The following is an 18,179-nucleotide window of genomic DNA, read 5'->3' as shown; positions in this document are numbered from 1 at the left end:
GCAGAACAAGGCTTTCTTCTACGTTCCCACAGATGCTGCAGGAGGAAGGACTGCAAACTCCTAACCCTAATGCAAATGGCCCGAGCGGTGACCACCAGGGTCTCTGTCCTCAGGCCACGCATGCATATGGCCCAGACCATACACATAGTAGGCACTTGCTCAATGAATGAATGAATGAATCCTACAGTACGGTGGAGTGCTATGTTGTTCAACCTATAGGTTGCAATCTTACTCTTGGATTAAGAAATCAGTGTAATGGTCACAATATATTTCAGGTAATAGAATGGAAAATAATAGGATAGAAAATAAAGTGGTCTATCACACACATTAAAAGTGTGAATGTGTTTTTATAGAGTCATGATGTAAAGCGTATTTCCGAGGTATCAGTCAGGAAAACTTTTGGGGGAGTGGGAACAAGGGCATTTGTGTTGGATAGATCTAGATTTAAATTCCCATGCCACCAGGAGGCACTGAACATGTTACCTAAATCTGAGTGTCAAATATGCATTTAAAGTCTACTGTATATCACGCACTGTGCTCTGTGTATGGGATACAATGGTAATAGGTCATACTGCCTGCCCTCAAAGCAGCTCGGTGAACCTTTAGTAAGTGTTCCATTTCTCCTCAACACTTCAGGCGCTCTGGGACTGGTTGACAAGATGTGTGGGTAAGAAGGAATCTTGGTGGGGCACCTGGGTGGCTCAGTCGGTTGAGCAACTGACTTCCGCTCAGGTCATGATTCCAGGGTCCTGGGATGGAGCCCCGCATCTGGCTCCCTGCTCAACAGGGAGTCTGCTTCTCCCTCTCCCTCTGCTGTTCTCCCTGCTTGTGTTCTCTCTCTTTCTGTCAAATAAATAAAATCTAAAAAAACCCAAAAAACAAAAAACAAGAAGGGATCTTGGGGAAGTTCAATCCAGCTGAAGCTCTTCAAGAGCCAATGGAATCCATTTTTTTTTTCTTTGCTCTGCCTCCTCTCCTTTTTAAGAATGGTGACAATCCAACACTAACTTCTCTCCCCAGCTCTAGAGCAAACTGAAATTCCTGTAGTGCCGGCCAGACAGTCAAGATTGGAAACATCGAGAGTGGCATGTCACAGCTGTGCCTTCTCTTTCCACTCCTCCAAAGGCATGCAGAATTTTGTTGACCCACCAGTGGCCAAGATCACTGTCTAGCTCTCTTTGTGGGTACACTGACCAAGGATTAGCTCCCTAGTGGGATGGAGTTATCTCTTGGCCACCCACATGGTAAAAACATTGTGACCGAGGCAAGGTTTGTTTTTGGAGTCTGCAGCTAACCCTTTCTGAACCTTTTTCTTTCTTTCCAATATCCTCATTTTCACTCTGCTAAGCATACCTTTTCCCCTATTAAACACTTGCTTTCAAGTCATCAAATATCCTTCATTGATCATTGCATACGAATGAGTGTAAGTCAACAGGTCACCTCTCTCATTTATGTGTTAAATGGGTCTCTCCATGTCCAGGGGAATACTTTATCCATGGTGAGGGATTTTTTGTACATTTGTAAGATATTTGGAGTGGCAGTAAGAGCAGAGACCCTTTCCATGGTCCCAGTCATACCATGGAAGTGGCTGAAGAAGTCTCGGTTAAGAAAAAGTAAGAGTCAGACCAGACCAAGCCTTGATGATAAGAAAGGGCAGAGCAGGAACCTAAAAGAAAATAAGTTCTGATGTAAACGGGATTTGTCTTCAGTGCTCCCCCTGCCCGCACTTCTCTTTTGGGGATCAGTCTTCCTGATTTGGATCAGTACCCTGTAGGCGCTCTTTGGGGTAATCAGGGCTATCCAGTCGTCCAATCTGGAGCTCCACCTGCATGCAATCTTTATTCTCCAGGCCATTCCTCAGCTGCTTTTCCTCTTTATCAAAATTTATTTGCACTATGCTCCATTCTGTCAATGTGCTTTCCACTGCTAGGTCCCACGAAACTATAACCTGATCATCACGGGTAATAGGATTCTGGGATTTAACATGGAGAGAGTATCTTCAGTGAAATGGTGGCTCTCATGTTGACAATCTCAGCTTCTGGGAAAGGGGTAAGATTACTGGTGATGAAGCCTATAGAATTAAGAAGCTGTGAGTAACCCCTAAGTCAATTCTCTGTACATATTTCCAGTACTCTGTCACGGTGTAGAGCTAGGCCTTGTTGGGGATACAGACAACTCGACGTAGCCCCTGGTCTCAGTGAGCTTGCAGTCAAGCAGGGTGGAATGGAGAATCTTGGATGCCACCACTCCTTTAAATAATCTTATTTACTCATGGTAGGTATTATCATGTGACTTTAAAGAACCAAGCCTCAGAAAAGTAAACTCTTTTCGCCAGGTTCTAATTACGTAGCAAGGGGTGGAGTCAGGTTGAATTCAGATCTGCTGTGGTTCTTAAGCTCATGTTCTTTCCAGCTTCCCAACTGCTATGGGAGCAGAAGCCAAGAGGCTGGATGACGGACAGAGATGCAAAGCTGGGTGGGACAGGTATGGCCCGCTCTGGGGTGTAGAGAAGGGAATGAGTCTTGTGCCTCAGAGAGCTAGAGGGAACTTTGTAGAAGACTGGGAAGTGGCGCCCAGGAAAGTCAGAAGCCACGAAGAACAACTTGTTTATGTAACAGTTGCTGGACAAACAGCAGTCTTTTCAGGGAGGGAGAGCAGTTTAATGGAAATAGGAATAAAATCATGCTGGAGGCCAAAACAAGGGGTACTTAAGAGGATGAAAATTATTCCCTGTGGGTCACCTGCTCTTTTACCCCATCTGCAGCCGTGGGAGAGGGGGAGAGCCAGTGCAGGAGAGGGTTTCCATAGTCTAAGGGATGGGACCTCTGCAAATCTGGCCTGGCCCACAGTCTTATCCAGAATTGCTGCCACAGAGGAGGACAGTCAGGGTCCCCAAGGTGAGGGGCTTTTTCTCAGAAGTCCCTGATGACACAGGTTGTGAGCTTCTGGGGAGGAAGGGCGAGGGAGCCAGGTGCTTCTCCTTTCTCTTTTTGGAATCCTGGCCAGTTACAATTTACATAACACAGCTTAATCCACAGAAACAGGAGCTGGGAGGCAGGTTCTTTCTCTCTCTCTCTCTTTTTTCCTCTCTGAGACACGGAAACCTTTATTTTCTCCCTACACCACAAACTGGTGCTGTTAAATAATATTGGATAATTGCACCTGTCGTACTCCCCACATTGTGCTGAGGAAAAATAATTGCTGGTTTTCTGCTTTGCAGTTTAGCTGTGACTTTGTCATTTGACTCGGAGCATGTCATTTTCTCCCATTTTAGACTGTACAGCCAAACTGTGTGAAAGGACCGCGGGTAGCAGCCCTGCGTGTGTGAGTGGGCGCGGGCCTCATTCAGCAATGATTTCTAATTTATACAGCATTGAAAATGCACAGCTATAAATAAACAGTTCTGACTGGCTTTGCTGCCTACTCAAGTGCTTTATTAAAAAAAAAAGAAAAGAAAAGAAAAGAAAAAGAGCCACCAACTGCATGAGAGAGGAAAACAATGTCTGGGTAAGGATTCTGGTTTCTGACACTTGGGTCCGGGAGGGAGAGGCCCAGACCTGGGATGGGTTCAGGGCTCAGCCAGGTGGCCTTCTGGGAAGCCTGGCCTCCCCACTCCTCCCTTGGCCCCCTCCCACTCCCCGCGTGCAGGCGCCACGTGTTTGGGGATTACAGTATATGCAACTAACTTCCTGTTATGACAAGTATTGCAAGCGAGTAGGTGCAGAGGAGCTGAAAATAGCTTGAGAAATGCATGACCCATTTGAGGAGAGGATGGGGCTAATGGATTGTTTAGGCAAACAGGGTAAGTCTTCACCCCAAGTTGAAAATTGATGTTACATGTGAGATAGCAACGCTAGAACGTATGGACCAATCCACGAGGCATTGGAGGTGCTCCTCTCTCTGCCTCTGTGGATGAGAGTTTCCATCAAGTTGGCATCCCCTGACCACCATCTTCGGTCCAGCCTTGCAGATATACACACATTTTTGCTTTGTTAAGTAAAAGCTTTCAGATGGCCAGTTACTGCTATACTCTATAATCAAGAGATAGGAAGATGGCCTTAGGAATTGACCACGCATGTGACCTTGGACCAGTGACATACCAGAGCTAACTCCTGTGGTCCTTTCGAGGACCAAATAGTTATGCATATCTCTTCCCAGCTCTGCCTTCAGTGGCCTGTTGGTAGCTTGAAAAAGGTTGTGGTGGAGTGTTCCCACCACGGAATGGGCAATCACTATAAATAGGGGCCTTACAATTTTCCTTTTTCTGGTGAGTTGGTTTTTAAACATTTATTGGCACACCAATATCAGAAACTCAGTTTCTTCATTTGGAAAATGAGGAGGCGATAACATTTTCTACTTAAAAGATTCTCATGAGGATAAAACGAGATCATGGGGGTGAGTGAGTTTGTCAATTACAAGACCCTACACAAATATTATTGCTGATTCTCTCCCCATGTGGTTGGTGTTATCTTCTAACCACTAAGGACCTAGCCTTCTGTAGGCAGCAAATCCTACAAACCTCTTAATGAATGTTTATTTAGAGTATTTCGTGTTTGTTGCAGGTGTTTTGTTGCTTCTCCTTTCTTAAGCTCTAGCAGCAAGGGGAGCCAGGAGGTGCTCCTGTATATTTGCTCAATGGGAGGCGGTTCTCAGGTATTTCTGGCACTGGAATGGATCCTGCATCATGGTCAGTCATACAGAAATCAAGGTTTAATTTGGTCCCAGGGACAGTGAAGCCACAAATAGAATTCAGCAGGCTCATCCAAGCCAAGAGCTTACTATCACTCTGAGAAGTATGCAGCCCCAGTCATCTTTGGGGTGTGGAAAATTTAGGTGATCCCCTGCCGGCTTCGCATTTGGGGAATTTCCACTGTGACAACTGCTTCTGGGCTTCTTCTGAGACCAGGTGCTCCGAGCACTCAAGCAGCAGCAGATATAGAGTTCCCAGTTCAATCCAAAAAAGACTGGCGGCCCATATTTATATATTAGTAGATAAAGGATTAGGAAGACAGCAGGTTTCTTGGTGCCTGTTCTAGGCTTCCCGGGGCTGCCTGCGTGTTGTGGCAGTCTGCCCTCTTCTCTAACTCAAGACCATTTTTGGTATTTCTGAGGTTTTCTGGTCTTGGAATAGATATGGCACAGTGGCCAGTCATAGAGCCATCAAGGTTTGATGTGGTTCTAGGAATAATTTTTACCAACATGTACCCATTTTTACCAGATTTCTCCTGAATGGTGCTAGGTTGGGAAACCCAAGTACAATTTACTCTGCTGTCCACACCCAGCCCACATGGACCTGGTGAAGCACTGCTAGACTCCATGCTTACCCACTAGTAGACCCTTATCATCTGTGTTCTTTACAAAATGTGCCTGTAAATAAAGACCCAGAAAAACTCACTAGGAAGATCAAAGCAGGGTTCGTGAATGTGCTTGTTAATCACCTAGCCATCAGCTTTGTTAAACCATAAGCTAACTCAGCAAAGTGATTTGTGCCAAAGCATTCTTGGGGGTCCTCAGGGCCATGTCACATCCCATCACTTACTCCCCAGGTAAGATGTACATTTATTTGATGAACGAAGCAATATTCGAATGGAAGAGATTTTGATGGCGATGTTGCGAAGCCCCATATTTGGACCTGCGCCGAATGCTTGCTCACAAGAGGGGCAAATTGCCCCATATTTTTTAAAACTTACTTTCTCATTGCCCCAGTTAATCTGCTCTCTTATCAGGTGGACAGATGACTTTGGTAGCACCCATCTCCCTACATCTCTATCTAGACTGAGGAAAACAAAATCAATGAGCAGTCCATGAAAATAGCTAGTTGACAAAAATACTTATTTTTAGGAAAGTTAGGGTCATTCAAAATGGCACAAGACTGGGAGTTAGAAGATCTGGGGGACAAATGCTATTATCTTGGTTGTGACACTAGTTCTTTGGCCCTCATGCAGATTACTTCTCAGCTAGGTCCTCAACACCCTCCTCTGTAAAGTGAAGAGTTTTGGTGATCCCAAATCCCTTTCTCTCTCTAAACATTCTCTAAAGCTGAGTTATGTGAGTTTCCTTGGCCTTTGGCCAGATTTTGACCACAGAGGCCAGACGAAGGTAACAGATTCTGAGACAACAGTTGTTTTTGGCATGTCCAGTAAACCTTGCAAAAAACCGAAGAGTCCCCAAATTAAGCTACCTTCACAAACCCTCTTATTAAATTTAGATATCATTCCCTGTCCTTTCTACCTTCCTATATTGCTCCACCACCTCCCCAACCAGAAAAAAAAAAAGAAAAGAAAAAAAACTCTCATGTTTTCTTCCTCCTTTGTTCTTGGAAAACAGCCTGTGATCACTTCCTCTTTTTCCTTGGCTGCATCGTGTCACCTGTATGATGAAGAACAGAGAGAGACATCAGACTTCAGGGTTTCCCTAATGGGTATTCTTGTGAGGGTAGACATTCACCCTGACTTGGGACAGTAGAAAGTCAAGGACATTTAGCCCAAGGCAAGAAGATGTACTTTGCAGAGTTCTGAAAACCTAGCATCTCTGCAGAAAGGACAAGAAGCAACTCTGTTGTTTCCACTTGGTTCTTGGCTCACAGCTAGCCTGTTGACCAATGGTGCCATTTGCCTTCACGGGGTTCTGCAGGTCAAATGTGAGCCACTGATTGAGGTTGTTTTTGGCCAAGCGTTTACAGGCTACACACAATCCATCAACAAACTCTGAGATTGTGCAAATGGAGATGAAGAGACATCAAATTAGAGAAGAAAGAGAAGAGTGGAGATTCACCTAATTAGGGTTCATCCCGTGACCTCTCCCCAAATCAACATAACAGCCTGAATGGAGGAGTACTGGCATATTGATTAGATTTTAGTAAGCTCATTAGAAGGGTTTTCTTCTGCTGAAATTATAGCCCTAGATTTCTAGAATGACTTCATTCAGCCAACAAGTTGGTACCTCTCTATTTATTGATCATAAATCTTTGCATAAGCTCTGAAATTTCTAACACTTCATTAGTGCATTATCCTTCCCACTTGTAAATGTTATCAGTCCTACTTTGAAAACTTTTCTCAAATCAGCCTCTCCTTGCCCATTCCAGAGGCCTGTTAGTTCTGGCTCGGTGCCACAGCAACCTCATGCTTCTACTTTCATGCTTCACCCTTCAAATCCCACCCCCGTCCATCAGTTATGCCCTTCAATGTCTTTTACTAATTTTATTTTGCTAGAATTCCACTTCTCATAGGCTATAGTTACTGATGACTTGAGGTCTCCTTCATCACCCTGATTTTCGAGGAGAGCCGACTCCTAATCACACAGCCCTTGGGGCCATCCTATATTCATGTCTCTCAACATTTTTAAGGATAGTCCTCTCTCTCCTTCTTCTTCTACTCATCAATCCAGATATCCTCACTCACTCCAGGGAAGCCTTACTAAGTTATCCAGCTTTATAGGCTTCATGTCGTTTTCATTTATGCTCTCACTTATTTTTCATTTTTGATGTGGATTCTCTCCTCCCCCATCAGGTCTTCTGTATGTTAGGTCTCTAAGTACAAACCCAGAACCTTCTTTTTTCTAAAGCATACACTCTTTGCCCATAATAAATCCTTTGTCAGCCAAATGACGCATTAATTCCTTCATGTTCAAGAGCTTGAGCAACGTAAACTTCTCAACTTAGTTGCCCCTGCAGTCCCTCTGAAGGCTCCTAAAACCCGCTTACCAACCCCAACCCCTCGAGTGTAACTGTAATCATAACCACATCCTTCAACCCAGGTGCCCAGGATTGGAGAGTCCTTCTCCATTGAAGAAACACAACAGATACCGAAAGGCTTAGAGAGAACGAGCCCAGGAGCGGGAGTGATGGCAGGAAGTTCCTTTGTGGGAGGAGAGCAGGTGACTCCTTCCCCGGGATCAGAGTCTCCCGCATCCAACACTAAGCAGCTAGACAGAGCACTAAGACATTGCCATAGACCCACAAATATGTTGGAGAAGAAATCGTCCCAAAATGTGTCTCTGGGACTTCCAACAGTCATTTCTTCTGTAGTGACTTACGTGGTGTGAACATCACAGAAATCATATTTTTCTTTTTGTTTCTAGCAGGTGTGAGGTGGGTCCTTAGTCCCGAATTCTGGAGCTGAGCAGTCTCTAGGCTTCTCTGAGTCCTCAGAATTTATCTCTGACTCTGATTCCACAATACATGGCTGGAGATTGGGAGTTGTTGACTTAGTAATAGATCTTCTTATCTTACTCAAAGTTCACAACATGGATTTCATATTCTGACTGGGAAATAACGTTGTTCGTTATCCCTCTTTCCTGCATGGCAGGGCAATTTCTCCCTAGGAATGCCTCCTAGTTGGCAGTTAGGGAGCTAAGTCCACCCGTCATTCATTTTAGTCCTTTCTTTATCCTCTGTTAGATAGTACCAAGGAATAAAGATATTTTAGGCCAAACATTTAATGTTTGTCTTGTGTAAGATCCAAACGTTTTCTGCTGTCATGGCAAAAAAAAAACAACAACAAAACCCAAACTCATTCTTTTAATCAACATCACTATGGATACCATATGTAATTATATTCCTTATTATTCCAATAGTCAGAAAACAGAGTAAGTAAAAACATTTTATTCACAAAGATTTACACCTCTGTATCTACAATCAAAAAAGCTACTGCTGCTAGACTTTGAACTGAAAATTTGAAGAACATTTGCCTAGTTTCCACGGGTTGGCTTGGAAAAGGGTGAGAAGGCAGATGGTTGGGGAGATAGGAGGTGTTAGAAGAATGAGGTTTGAACATGAATGAGTAAAAGTTTCAGTGCAGACGTAGCAGGAAGGAGATGGAGCTGAGGTTCTGGCTGGAGAAATCCTTGTGGGAAGAGAGGCAGTGAAAGGAGAAGCAATAATCCAATGTGGACTCTGAGCTAAGAGAGATGAAATTAGGACAAGAAAGGCAAAAAGGAGATATATTTCTGTTATTGACCAAATGCTGCTCCTGTAGGACCGTGCTTTAGAAATACACGTGGAGTCATCTCCTGATAAGAGTCTTTTGTTATGAAATGATCAGGGACAATGTGCAAGGCAGAAAAAAACTTAAATTGCTTCATGGGTAAAACCAAAGAGGTAGACTAGGTGGCCTCTAAGCAGCTTTCAGCAATAAAATCTCCCTTTAAAAAAAATCTGGTCTACAGAAAATAGTGTTAAAGGAAGGTTTTAATGTCCTCCTGTCCAAGCCATAGACACAAAGTCACTTGGTTAGACTTGAATTTTCATCTGATGAACTCTACTTAGGGTGGAAAGGATTTATGGTCGCAGGCCCTGACAAAGGTTAGCCTGACTCTCGGCACATGTCCCTCAGGAATGTTAGCAAAGGGGTAGTGGGCCAGAGATAAGTTGATTGCCTCTCCAGCCACACCCACCCAGAAGAGGCCCTGCCATGGGGGCCTGGCGCTTACCTCTTTTTGTGCCTGATATATCCTGTGGGTTGTGTTTCTTTTTCTGAGGAACTCATGTCTTGATGTCAGCATTGTTGTGTCTTATTAAGGAAAAGAGAGAAAGAGAGGAAGGAAGGAAGGAAGGAAGGAAGGAAGGAAGGAAGGAAGGAAAAGAGAAGGAGAAAAAGAGAAAGAAAAAGGAGAAAAAGAGAAAGGAAAAGAGGAAGAGAGGGAGGGAGGGAGAGAGGGAGCACACGATTGAATGTCCATGCCTTGACAATGCTAAACTACGTGCACACTCGCATGTCCAGCATTCACCAGGAATGTCCTAGGCAGACTGGCACAGGTGGTCACCTGACTTAGAGGTCATCCCATCACTGAAAAGTTGAAGTGTTTTGACACAGCTTCCGTGGTTGGTTTGTAGCCAGGTGAGAGACATACCCTGGTTTTCTTGATTTCTATTCCAGTGTCCTTCCCCATATTTTGCACTGCCTGCCCTAACACGCATCTCTTTTTCAACAGCTCTCCAACCAGTATACCATAGCATCACCATCTATGCTCCTTAAACTCTCTGCCCAATACTTTCATCTCCGACCATTATAGTCACTCCTTGACCACTGTCTCCCGAAGCCCTGTGTACAAAGTCCCATTTAATGCCTAAAGAAAAGAGCCCTTAGATATCTTCTTTCTGCATTGATTGAATAAGCTAATGGAAAGGGGAGTGTCAAAGATGGATAAGACACACTCCTAACCCTTACAGAACTCAGAGTCTTGTGTAAAAACATATCTCCATACAGACCATAGAAGGCTTCCTGGAAGAGGTGAGTTGATGGTGTGAGACAGGCAAAGACTGGGGGATGTGAGAGACTGAAGCCCATGGTGGGGAGGAACAACATCAATGTGTAAAGAAAACGAGTAATTTGATGGTTCTGCTGGAGCACACATTTAGACAATGGAGATCAAAAGCCACGGCAGGGACTGGTTCACAGAGCCCCTCGAGTGTCATTCCAAGAGTTTGGACTTTCATCTGTAAACTGGGGAAGGCTTTAAGTGTTTTAAGCAAAATAAGACATGGGAAAATGTGCTCACATAGATAGCTCTGTTTAGTTTTACGCAATTTAAAATGTTCACTGCAACTGGGATGTTAAGTGATCTGATTTCTCTTTTAATTTTTACTAGACCATTTGTAATTATGATCTGTTTAGAACTTAACCCATTTATGATCCTATTCTGATGCTATATAAGACTTTTGGCCCAGTCTATTCTTTAAGGATTTAAAAATCTAGACGGAGGAGAGGAATGCATGGCCACCTACGTGTGTGTCTGTCACTCACAGGAATGTTCGCATGTGCACGTGTGTGGGTCCACATGTTGATGCTAGCCTATTTGCTCATTGGGACCTAAATGTAGTGAAAAATTGGATGTAGCTCTTAACCAATGAAGGTTATTTAAAAGAGCTTTGTGCTGAAAATAATATTAAATTTGGTGAAAATTTTTTTAATTCAGCGGACGTCTTAAAGTCACTGTAGAGTAACAACTTAGAAGTTAATCATTATTGAATTCAATACAATTGTTAAAAAAGTTATTGTTCTGTAAGCTCTGAATAATCACATTTTTCTCTGCAAATTTCCAATGGATTAGTTTCTTCCTTTTTTTAATATAGATTTGGGGAAGGCATCAAAAACCTTACCAAGAACTTCAAGGAGCCAAACTAGTTAGAATTAGATGTCAACACATCTGAAATGTCAACACATTTTTTTTTCTCTGCTCTGGATAACTTCCTGTGATTTGGAATTCTGATTTTGGGAGTAAATTTTAGTATTCCGTGTTTTAAGTGTTTGCTTTCAAGGATAGTGCCTTTGAGATTTCCCCAACCAGTTACATTCTCCAAGAGTAGAAAACATATGAAAAAGCCAAGTGGCATGCTTATTTCTCCAGGGTCTCATTTTCCTCTCAGAAATATACACTCTTATGAAACTGTCATGGTTTTTGTTGTTGTTGTTGTTGGTTTTTTTTGTTGTTGTTGTTGTTGTTGTTGTTTTGGGTACATGGGCTTGTGTTTTCACACCAGTTCATAGATTGGGCAGAAGATGCCACTTGGGCCGTTTCTATTTTGATAGAACAGAATGGCATGTGGGCATGTGACGTGGGGGACTGTATGTTGATCTTGCTTCCTCATATACAAAAGCAGGCTATGCTTCCTGCGCTTCCCTTTGGGGAGGGAAAAATCATGATTATTTTGCAACCTGACTTTTTGATGGTTACTTTTCCAACAAAATAATATTCTGGGGGTGGGGGTGGTAGGAGAAGCAAGGAGGAGAATAAAATCTTCCATTTTAAAATCATCTGAGTTAAGCTTTTTTTGTTTTTTTGTTTGTTTGTTTTTTGTTGTTGTTTTTAAGAAGCAACATGGTTCCAGCTACCTATAATTAGAAAGCTTTGTTTGCTGACATATTCACTTTGCCCAAGACCCTGTTTAAATGAGAATTCCCATCTCAAGTATAGGATGTGATTTTGTCTGGTAAAAGTTTTACTAAGGGTTGAGAAGCAACCTAATGGCAGAAGGATGGGAGAGCATCTGGGAAGGCACTGCTGATGTTGGAAGAACAAAGAGGATCATCTGGATCCCTATCCTTCAAAAAAGGAAACCTTGACATGTAACAGCTTGTATCCCTTAGTCCCTCACTTATGGGAGGAAGAATCTGAGTTCATTTTTTTTCATGCTGGGGATGATGACACCTTGCTCTCTGGGTCCTGAGCTCGCTAAACAAGATTATTTTTAGCCTTGAAATTAAATGAGGTGTCGTTTGGGGGAGGAGGAGAGATAATTTGATGGGATCCTTTGAGAAAATTCAAACTTCCCCCAGGCTTTCCCTTAGCCTACTTTGGGAGGACCTGTCTGAATCCTTTGAACAAAGGCGTTAAGCATCATTGACTTCTGCTCTTGGACTAGTTCCTCCTGTTTCCAGGAGGAGTGGAAAAAGTATAAGGAAGGCATGTTTCTGTAGGTAAAAGAGAAACAAACTGACCCCATTTCCAGTGGTTGAGCTTCTCTCCAAGTAGATAGATGCCGGCACTAAAGATGTAGCTGAGAGAGAAGAAGGCTGTTAGACCCACCGGGCTGAGTTTGGCAAACACAGGATACACCCAAGTACCCGTCTCAGAGTAGATCCATAGGACCCTGCAGAAAATGACAAGTCACAATAATTAGGATGGTGGGGGTGACTTGGTGGTGGAGTCATTTTATCCTCAAGATCAGTGGGGTTTTGGAGCCCAAGCAGATGAAAAGAAGCCATGGGGATCATTTGTCAACAGCTGAGGTGTTCCACAAACCTACAGAAGTGATTCTTTTCTGGATAAATAGATTTGATTCAAAGAGACATCCTATTTCATAAGCTGGGCTTGGCTATTTTACCTAATCCATTAAAATTCAATGTTGGTGAAAGAATATGGGAGAACATCAAACACATCATCAGCCAAAGAGAGTATGTGAGGACATGAATTATTCCTTTCCCTGAGAGGTATGACCTGCTGAGACATTGAACCTGCTAAGATGGCATCATTCGCTGGCTCTCAGCCAGAAAAGTGGGGTTTGCTTTTCTGTACCTAAGAGTCAGGTGTAGCTTTTCATTAGCCCTCTGAGTCTGTTGGAGTAGGAGGGACAGAGATTGAGCATTATTGCTTTATTACAATATGCCTCTTAGAGGTAGGAGGGGTTTAACTGTCGGCCCTGATTTCAGCTCATGAATATAGCCGTGGATAAAGTGTTCAGTAGGAAAGGATGGATTTACAGGAGGCTCAGATCTTGCTCATGTGAGGATAGCATAGAAGTCATTTCTGGAAGCCAAGAGAAGGAAAAGAAATGCTAGGAGAGGAGCCACGATGTCTAAGCAAAGCCTGCAAATGCAGCATGCTGGAAACCAACTGCACTGGAAGATGCCAAAATCTGAAATAACTTTTAAAATTAAATATGGGGAAGATGATGTATCAACTAAGTTTATAATTGGTTAAGAGGACAGAATCTGGAACCAGCCTTCTGTGATACAAATCCTAGTTCTGCCACCTATTAGCTATCTTATCTTCAGCAGTTTATTCAGCCCTTCTGTCCCCTGCCTTCATGTGAAAAGTGGGGGGTGCACACAGCATACATATTATAAAGCTGTCATCAAGATTAAGGGAGTTAACACATGTAAAATAAAGTAGTGCCTGGCCCATTGTGATCATTTAATAAGAGTTCTAAAGCTTCTCTCTTCTTAGGGATGGCACAGAGGGGTCCTAGCAACCTTTCTTTGAGGCTCCTTATCTCTTGTAACAATTAGGATAGGTTAGGTCATGCTTCAGAAACAACATTCAAATTTGGATACCTCGGGTTATCAAAAGAGTTCAGAAGGAAGAATAAAATTCTGAGCCTAATTAAACTTTCAGAAATCCAAGTGTGCTTTTGGTTATTTCAAATACTTGAAATTTGTCAAATGTTCGTGGAAGAGACAAGGACTAGTATGAGGGTCAGGACTGGAGTGAGGCAAGAGAGTCACCAATGGTATGAAGTTTAAGACGCCAACTCTGTATATCAAAGGACATAGTCAAAAAATTAAAAAGGAAACCTATGTAATGGGAAAAAATATTTTCAAATCATATACCTGGTAGAGGATTAATATCCATAATATACAAAGAACTCCTCCAACTCAACAACAGCAAGAAAAAAACCCAACAACCCAATTAAAAATGGACAAGAGACTCAATAGACATCTTTCCAAAGAAGACAAACAAATGGCCAACACACACCTGAAAAGATACTCAACATCACTTATTATTAGGGAACTGCAAATCAAAACTATAAAGAGATACCACTTCACACCCATTAGGATGGCTAATATCAAGTGTTGGAGAGGCTGTGGAGAAATTGGAATCCTTATGCACCATTGGTAGGTACACAAAACAGTTTAACTGCTATGGAAAACAGTGTGGCAGTTACTCAAAAAATTAAACATAGAATTACCATATGATCTAGCAATTCTACTTCCCTGTATATACCCAAAAGAATTGAAAGCAAGAACTCAAAGAGATATTTGTACTGTGTTGATAGCATTATTCTCAATAGTGAAAACATGGAAGCACCAAGTGTCCATCCATGGATGAACTGATACATAAAATGTGGTATAAATATGCAATGGAATATCATTAAGCCTTAAAAAAGAAGGAAATTCTGACACATGCTACAACATGAATGAACATTGAGGATGTTATGTTAAATGAAATTAGCCAGCCACAAAAAGACAAATATTATCTGATTCCACCTATATGAGGTACCTAAAGTCATCAAATTCATAGAGATAGAAAGTAGAATGGGGGCTGTCAGGGCTTGTGGGAAGGAAGGAATGGGGATTTCCTGTTTCATGTGTACAGATTTTCGGGGCACCTGGGTGGCTCAGTTGGTTAAGCATCTGAGTCTTGATTTCGGCTCAGGTCATGATCTCAAGGTCTTGAGATAGAGCCCTGCACTGGGCTCCATGTTAGGCATGGAGCCTGCTTGAGATTCTTTCTCTCTTTCTCTCCCTCTGCCCCTCCCCACCCCACACACACTCTAAATAAATAAAGAAAGAAAATCTTTAAACAGACTCTGCTAGGTTCCTCCCTGTCTACCTCACCTACTTCATATTTCACTGTGCTTATCTATGGTGATACCTATGTTCCTGGGGCAGAACCCCATCTAAATTCTTTTTGGCAATTGGGGGAAGGTCAAAGTTTCTTTCTGAGCCTTCTGTTTCTTAAAAATAATGAGTCTAAAATAGTCCTCATGCCAAAGAGACTCATTTTGGGTGGAAATTTTGCTCCCTTACCTTATTCTGATCAACATTGGAATTCTGTGAGATGCGCATTCCATGGGCATGTACATCGGAAGGATATCCATAGCACATGTCTCTTGCATGGCTGCTTCTCAGGACAGGCCAAGAAAGGTATAAGGGACAGAAAGTAAATCCCCAAGGAGCTAGGGCTAAGAATTTGGGGTTAACAAGGAGATGTGAATGCACTCCAAATGGATTGTTTTAATTAGCTCACTTTGTTTACTTTATATACTAGAAATTAGGGCTTCCTAGTTTCCATGCCCATTTATATAAGATAGTCGGCAAATAAGGACATTCCCCTAGAGGCCTGGAAAGTTTCTCTTTGTTTACTTCATTTTTGTTTCCTTCAGCATAAGGTTCCACAAAGGAAAGTTCCTGAGGTAAGTTAATGAAGTCTGTAGTTTTACAGAAAAAGTGCAGAGAAAGTTATAGGTGTGTTAAGTATCAGCGAAAAAGTAATAAAAACAAATAATGGTATCAGACAAGAGTGCAATTATTTAATGAGGGGCAGCCAGTGAGAGGCCTGGGTGAGGAGATGCTCATACTCAGGTGGGTCACATCTTTTTATTTTTTTTAAGATTTATTTGTTTATTTTTTTGAGAGAGAGAGCATGAGCAAGGGGGGATCTTAGTCAATGTCAGTTCTTCCCCAGCCCCATGTAGGATCCCATGAAACCACATCTAAATGTTTGTCCACTGCACCCCACTCCAGGCTTCTTCATCTCTAAGGGTTTCTATAATTGTCTACTTGCTGGGCTTTCTTGCACCCTTCAATCCACTTTCCATACCACAGGCTACTATTAATCTGGCAATCTTTCCAAAAGAGAAATCTGCTCATGGCACTCCCCTGCCTCCAGGGGATCCCCACTAATGCCTTAGGAAAATACCCAGCCTACCTGGCCTTGCCCTGTCCCCCTTTCCGCCTTCAGATCTACAGCCCATCCATGTTGGATCCTTCTATGTTTCTTAAATGAACCCATCTCTTCAGCTCTGGGCCTTCACTCATGCTGTTGTCTCTGCTTGGAACACCTCTGACTGTTTCACTTCCCAAGACCCACTTCTCCTTGCTCTGTGCCTGGTGGGACCAGACTCATGCTTCAAGTCTCAGCTTAAAAGTCAATGTCTCTACATCAAAAACTAATGATGTAATGTATGGTGATTAACATAACATAATAATAAAAAAAAAAGTCAATGTCTCTAGAAAAGATTTCCCAAAGGTCCTGTAACCCTCATTCGGTTGGGTTCTTATGACACATACTTCCTTCAGCATGAATTTACTCATGGGACAGGGGTCGTATTGATCATGCACATCTGTTCTCCAAGTGCCAGGAAGATGGCAAGTTCTGTAGATGTTTAAATGGATGGCTCTTTGGGACGGTTCTACCAGCACCTATGGTTCCCTTTAACTGCTGTTCACCATGGCTACCATACACAGCTCTCAGCTGCTTGATCCACCGAGAACACCGCAGCCTCTGAAACCCAGGAGATGGACCCATGGCCTTCCAAATTCTACTTAATCTATTGCTCACTTCATTAATACTTTGAAGAGGCCAATAATTCTGTCCCTCAGTTCCCCTAGAGAGCAATTTTATATGTCCTTCTAGAGCTGTCTGCCATGTGAATCTATGTGAGTCAGGCTGGGCGGGCACAGATTGGCAGCCCAAAATTAATGTTTTATAGTTTTCTCCTCCTAATTCTTGTAGCATCCAATGGTTATCATAAAATTTGTAATTTCTGTGTCTTACAGTACAGCAACAGTGGAAGTCTGTGGGTTAGGGACTAGTAAATAACAAGGGGTTTGGTGGGCTTTCTGCATATACTGCCAAGTGCTAACACTCATGCTGTATCTCCCTAGCCCAGCAGAATAATAGAATTAAAGGACCCTCTGGCCCCGTATTTTCATGCTGACTTCCTACAGAAGCATGTACGATGGTCACAGTTGCATCTGAGGCCAGAAGACAAACACAACCTGGATTCACATTTTGTCAATAAATGCAACAAGTTAGCAGACTTCCTACAATGAAAACGTCGGCAGCAATGGCTGGGACCTGGTGATTCCTTAAGGTAGGGGACTGGGCCTACCGCTGCCTTTGCAATGCACCCCCACGTCACCCCTCTGCTCACCTGCCCTCCCAAGCTTTGTACTCCTCCCTGCAAAGAGCTCCCAGTCACACATGAGCAATGGCACGTCGAAGACACCGCCAGCTTTAGGCTACAAAGATAACTCCTGGACCTTTTCTGTTTTCTACGATCTGATCATTTTTTGCTACTTGGTTGCCCCCTTGCCCCTCTTGCCCCTTAGATGAGGGCACTGCCCCTGCATTCACTTTCCACTTCTCTCTGTCTCTCCCTGTCTCCCCCTTCTCCCCCGTCTCTTCCCCCCTTCCCCCTCCTTCTCTCCTCCTCCCTCTCTCTCCCCCCCCACTCTCTCTCTCCCCCCTTCCCTCTCTCTCTCTCTTCAGCAACCTCATCCCACCAGGAGGGTTCCCTCCCTGGATCTCCACTGTACCACCTCTCTTGGGAAGGCCAGGTCTGAATGTCCAAACTGAAGTTCCTCTAGGCAAGTGGTTCTCAACCTTGGCAGAAGATTAGAATTGCTGTGGGGGCTTTAAAAATCCCAATGCTCAGGACATATGCCAAACCAATTAAACCAGAATGGGACCCAGATATGGGATTTTAAATGGAGTCTCTTACTTATACCCCCAAACTATTTTTCTGCTTCTTTTAGGTGCAACCACCCTCTTCCCAGTCCAACAGGCCAAAATTCATAGACTTGTCCTTGATTTTTCTTTCTCATTTGCCCACGGCATGCCAATTAATCCATAAAACCTGTTCTGTTCCTTCCACAGTGTGTCTCAGGGCTGCCCTCCGTCCTGTGGGTACCGAGGTATCATTCTTCAGGTTGGTATTGTTTCTAATTTCTGCA

At 43.2% G+C, this 18,179-nt stretch overlaps 1 protein-coding gene across 2 annotated transcripts in view; it reads right to left on the bottom strand.

Annotated features, from left to right (window-relative positions):
• Positions 1–4,272: 4,272 nt before the first annotated feature.
• ADTRP (androgen dependent TFPI regulating protein) overlaps positions 4,273–18,179 on the bottom strand; it is a 59,522-nt gene continuing 45,615 nt past the window's right edge. For both annotated transcript variants that reach the window (XM_031033258.2, XM_006738037.3), the window contains 2 exons: positions 12,438–12,589; positions 4,273–6,369 (listed from right to left, as the gene is read on the bottom strand). In XM_031033258.2, coding sequence (XP_030889118.1) covers positions 6,335–6,369; positions 12,438–12,589 — 187 coding nt within the window. In that variant the 3' untranslated portion in view covers positions 4,273–6,334. The remainder of the gene's footprint in view (positions 6,370–12,437; positions 12,590–18,179) is intronic.

The sequence above is a fragment of the Leptonychotes weddellii genome, chromosome 8 (assembly GCF_054177405.1).
Source record: "Leptonychotes weddellii isolate Sample4059 chromosome 8, ASM5417740v2, whole genome shotgun sequence".
Lineage (NCBI taxonomy): Eukaryota > Metazoa > Chordata > Mammalia > Carnivora > Phocidae > Leptonychotes > Leptonychotes weddellii.
Note: the sequence above shows the minus strand (reverse complement) of the source record. Positions and strands in the feature narration are given on the sequence as shown.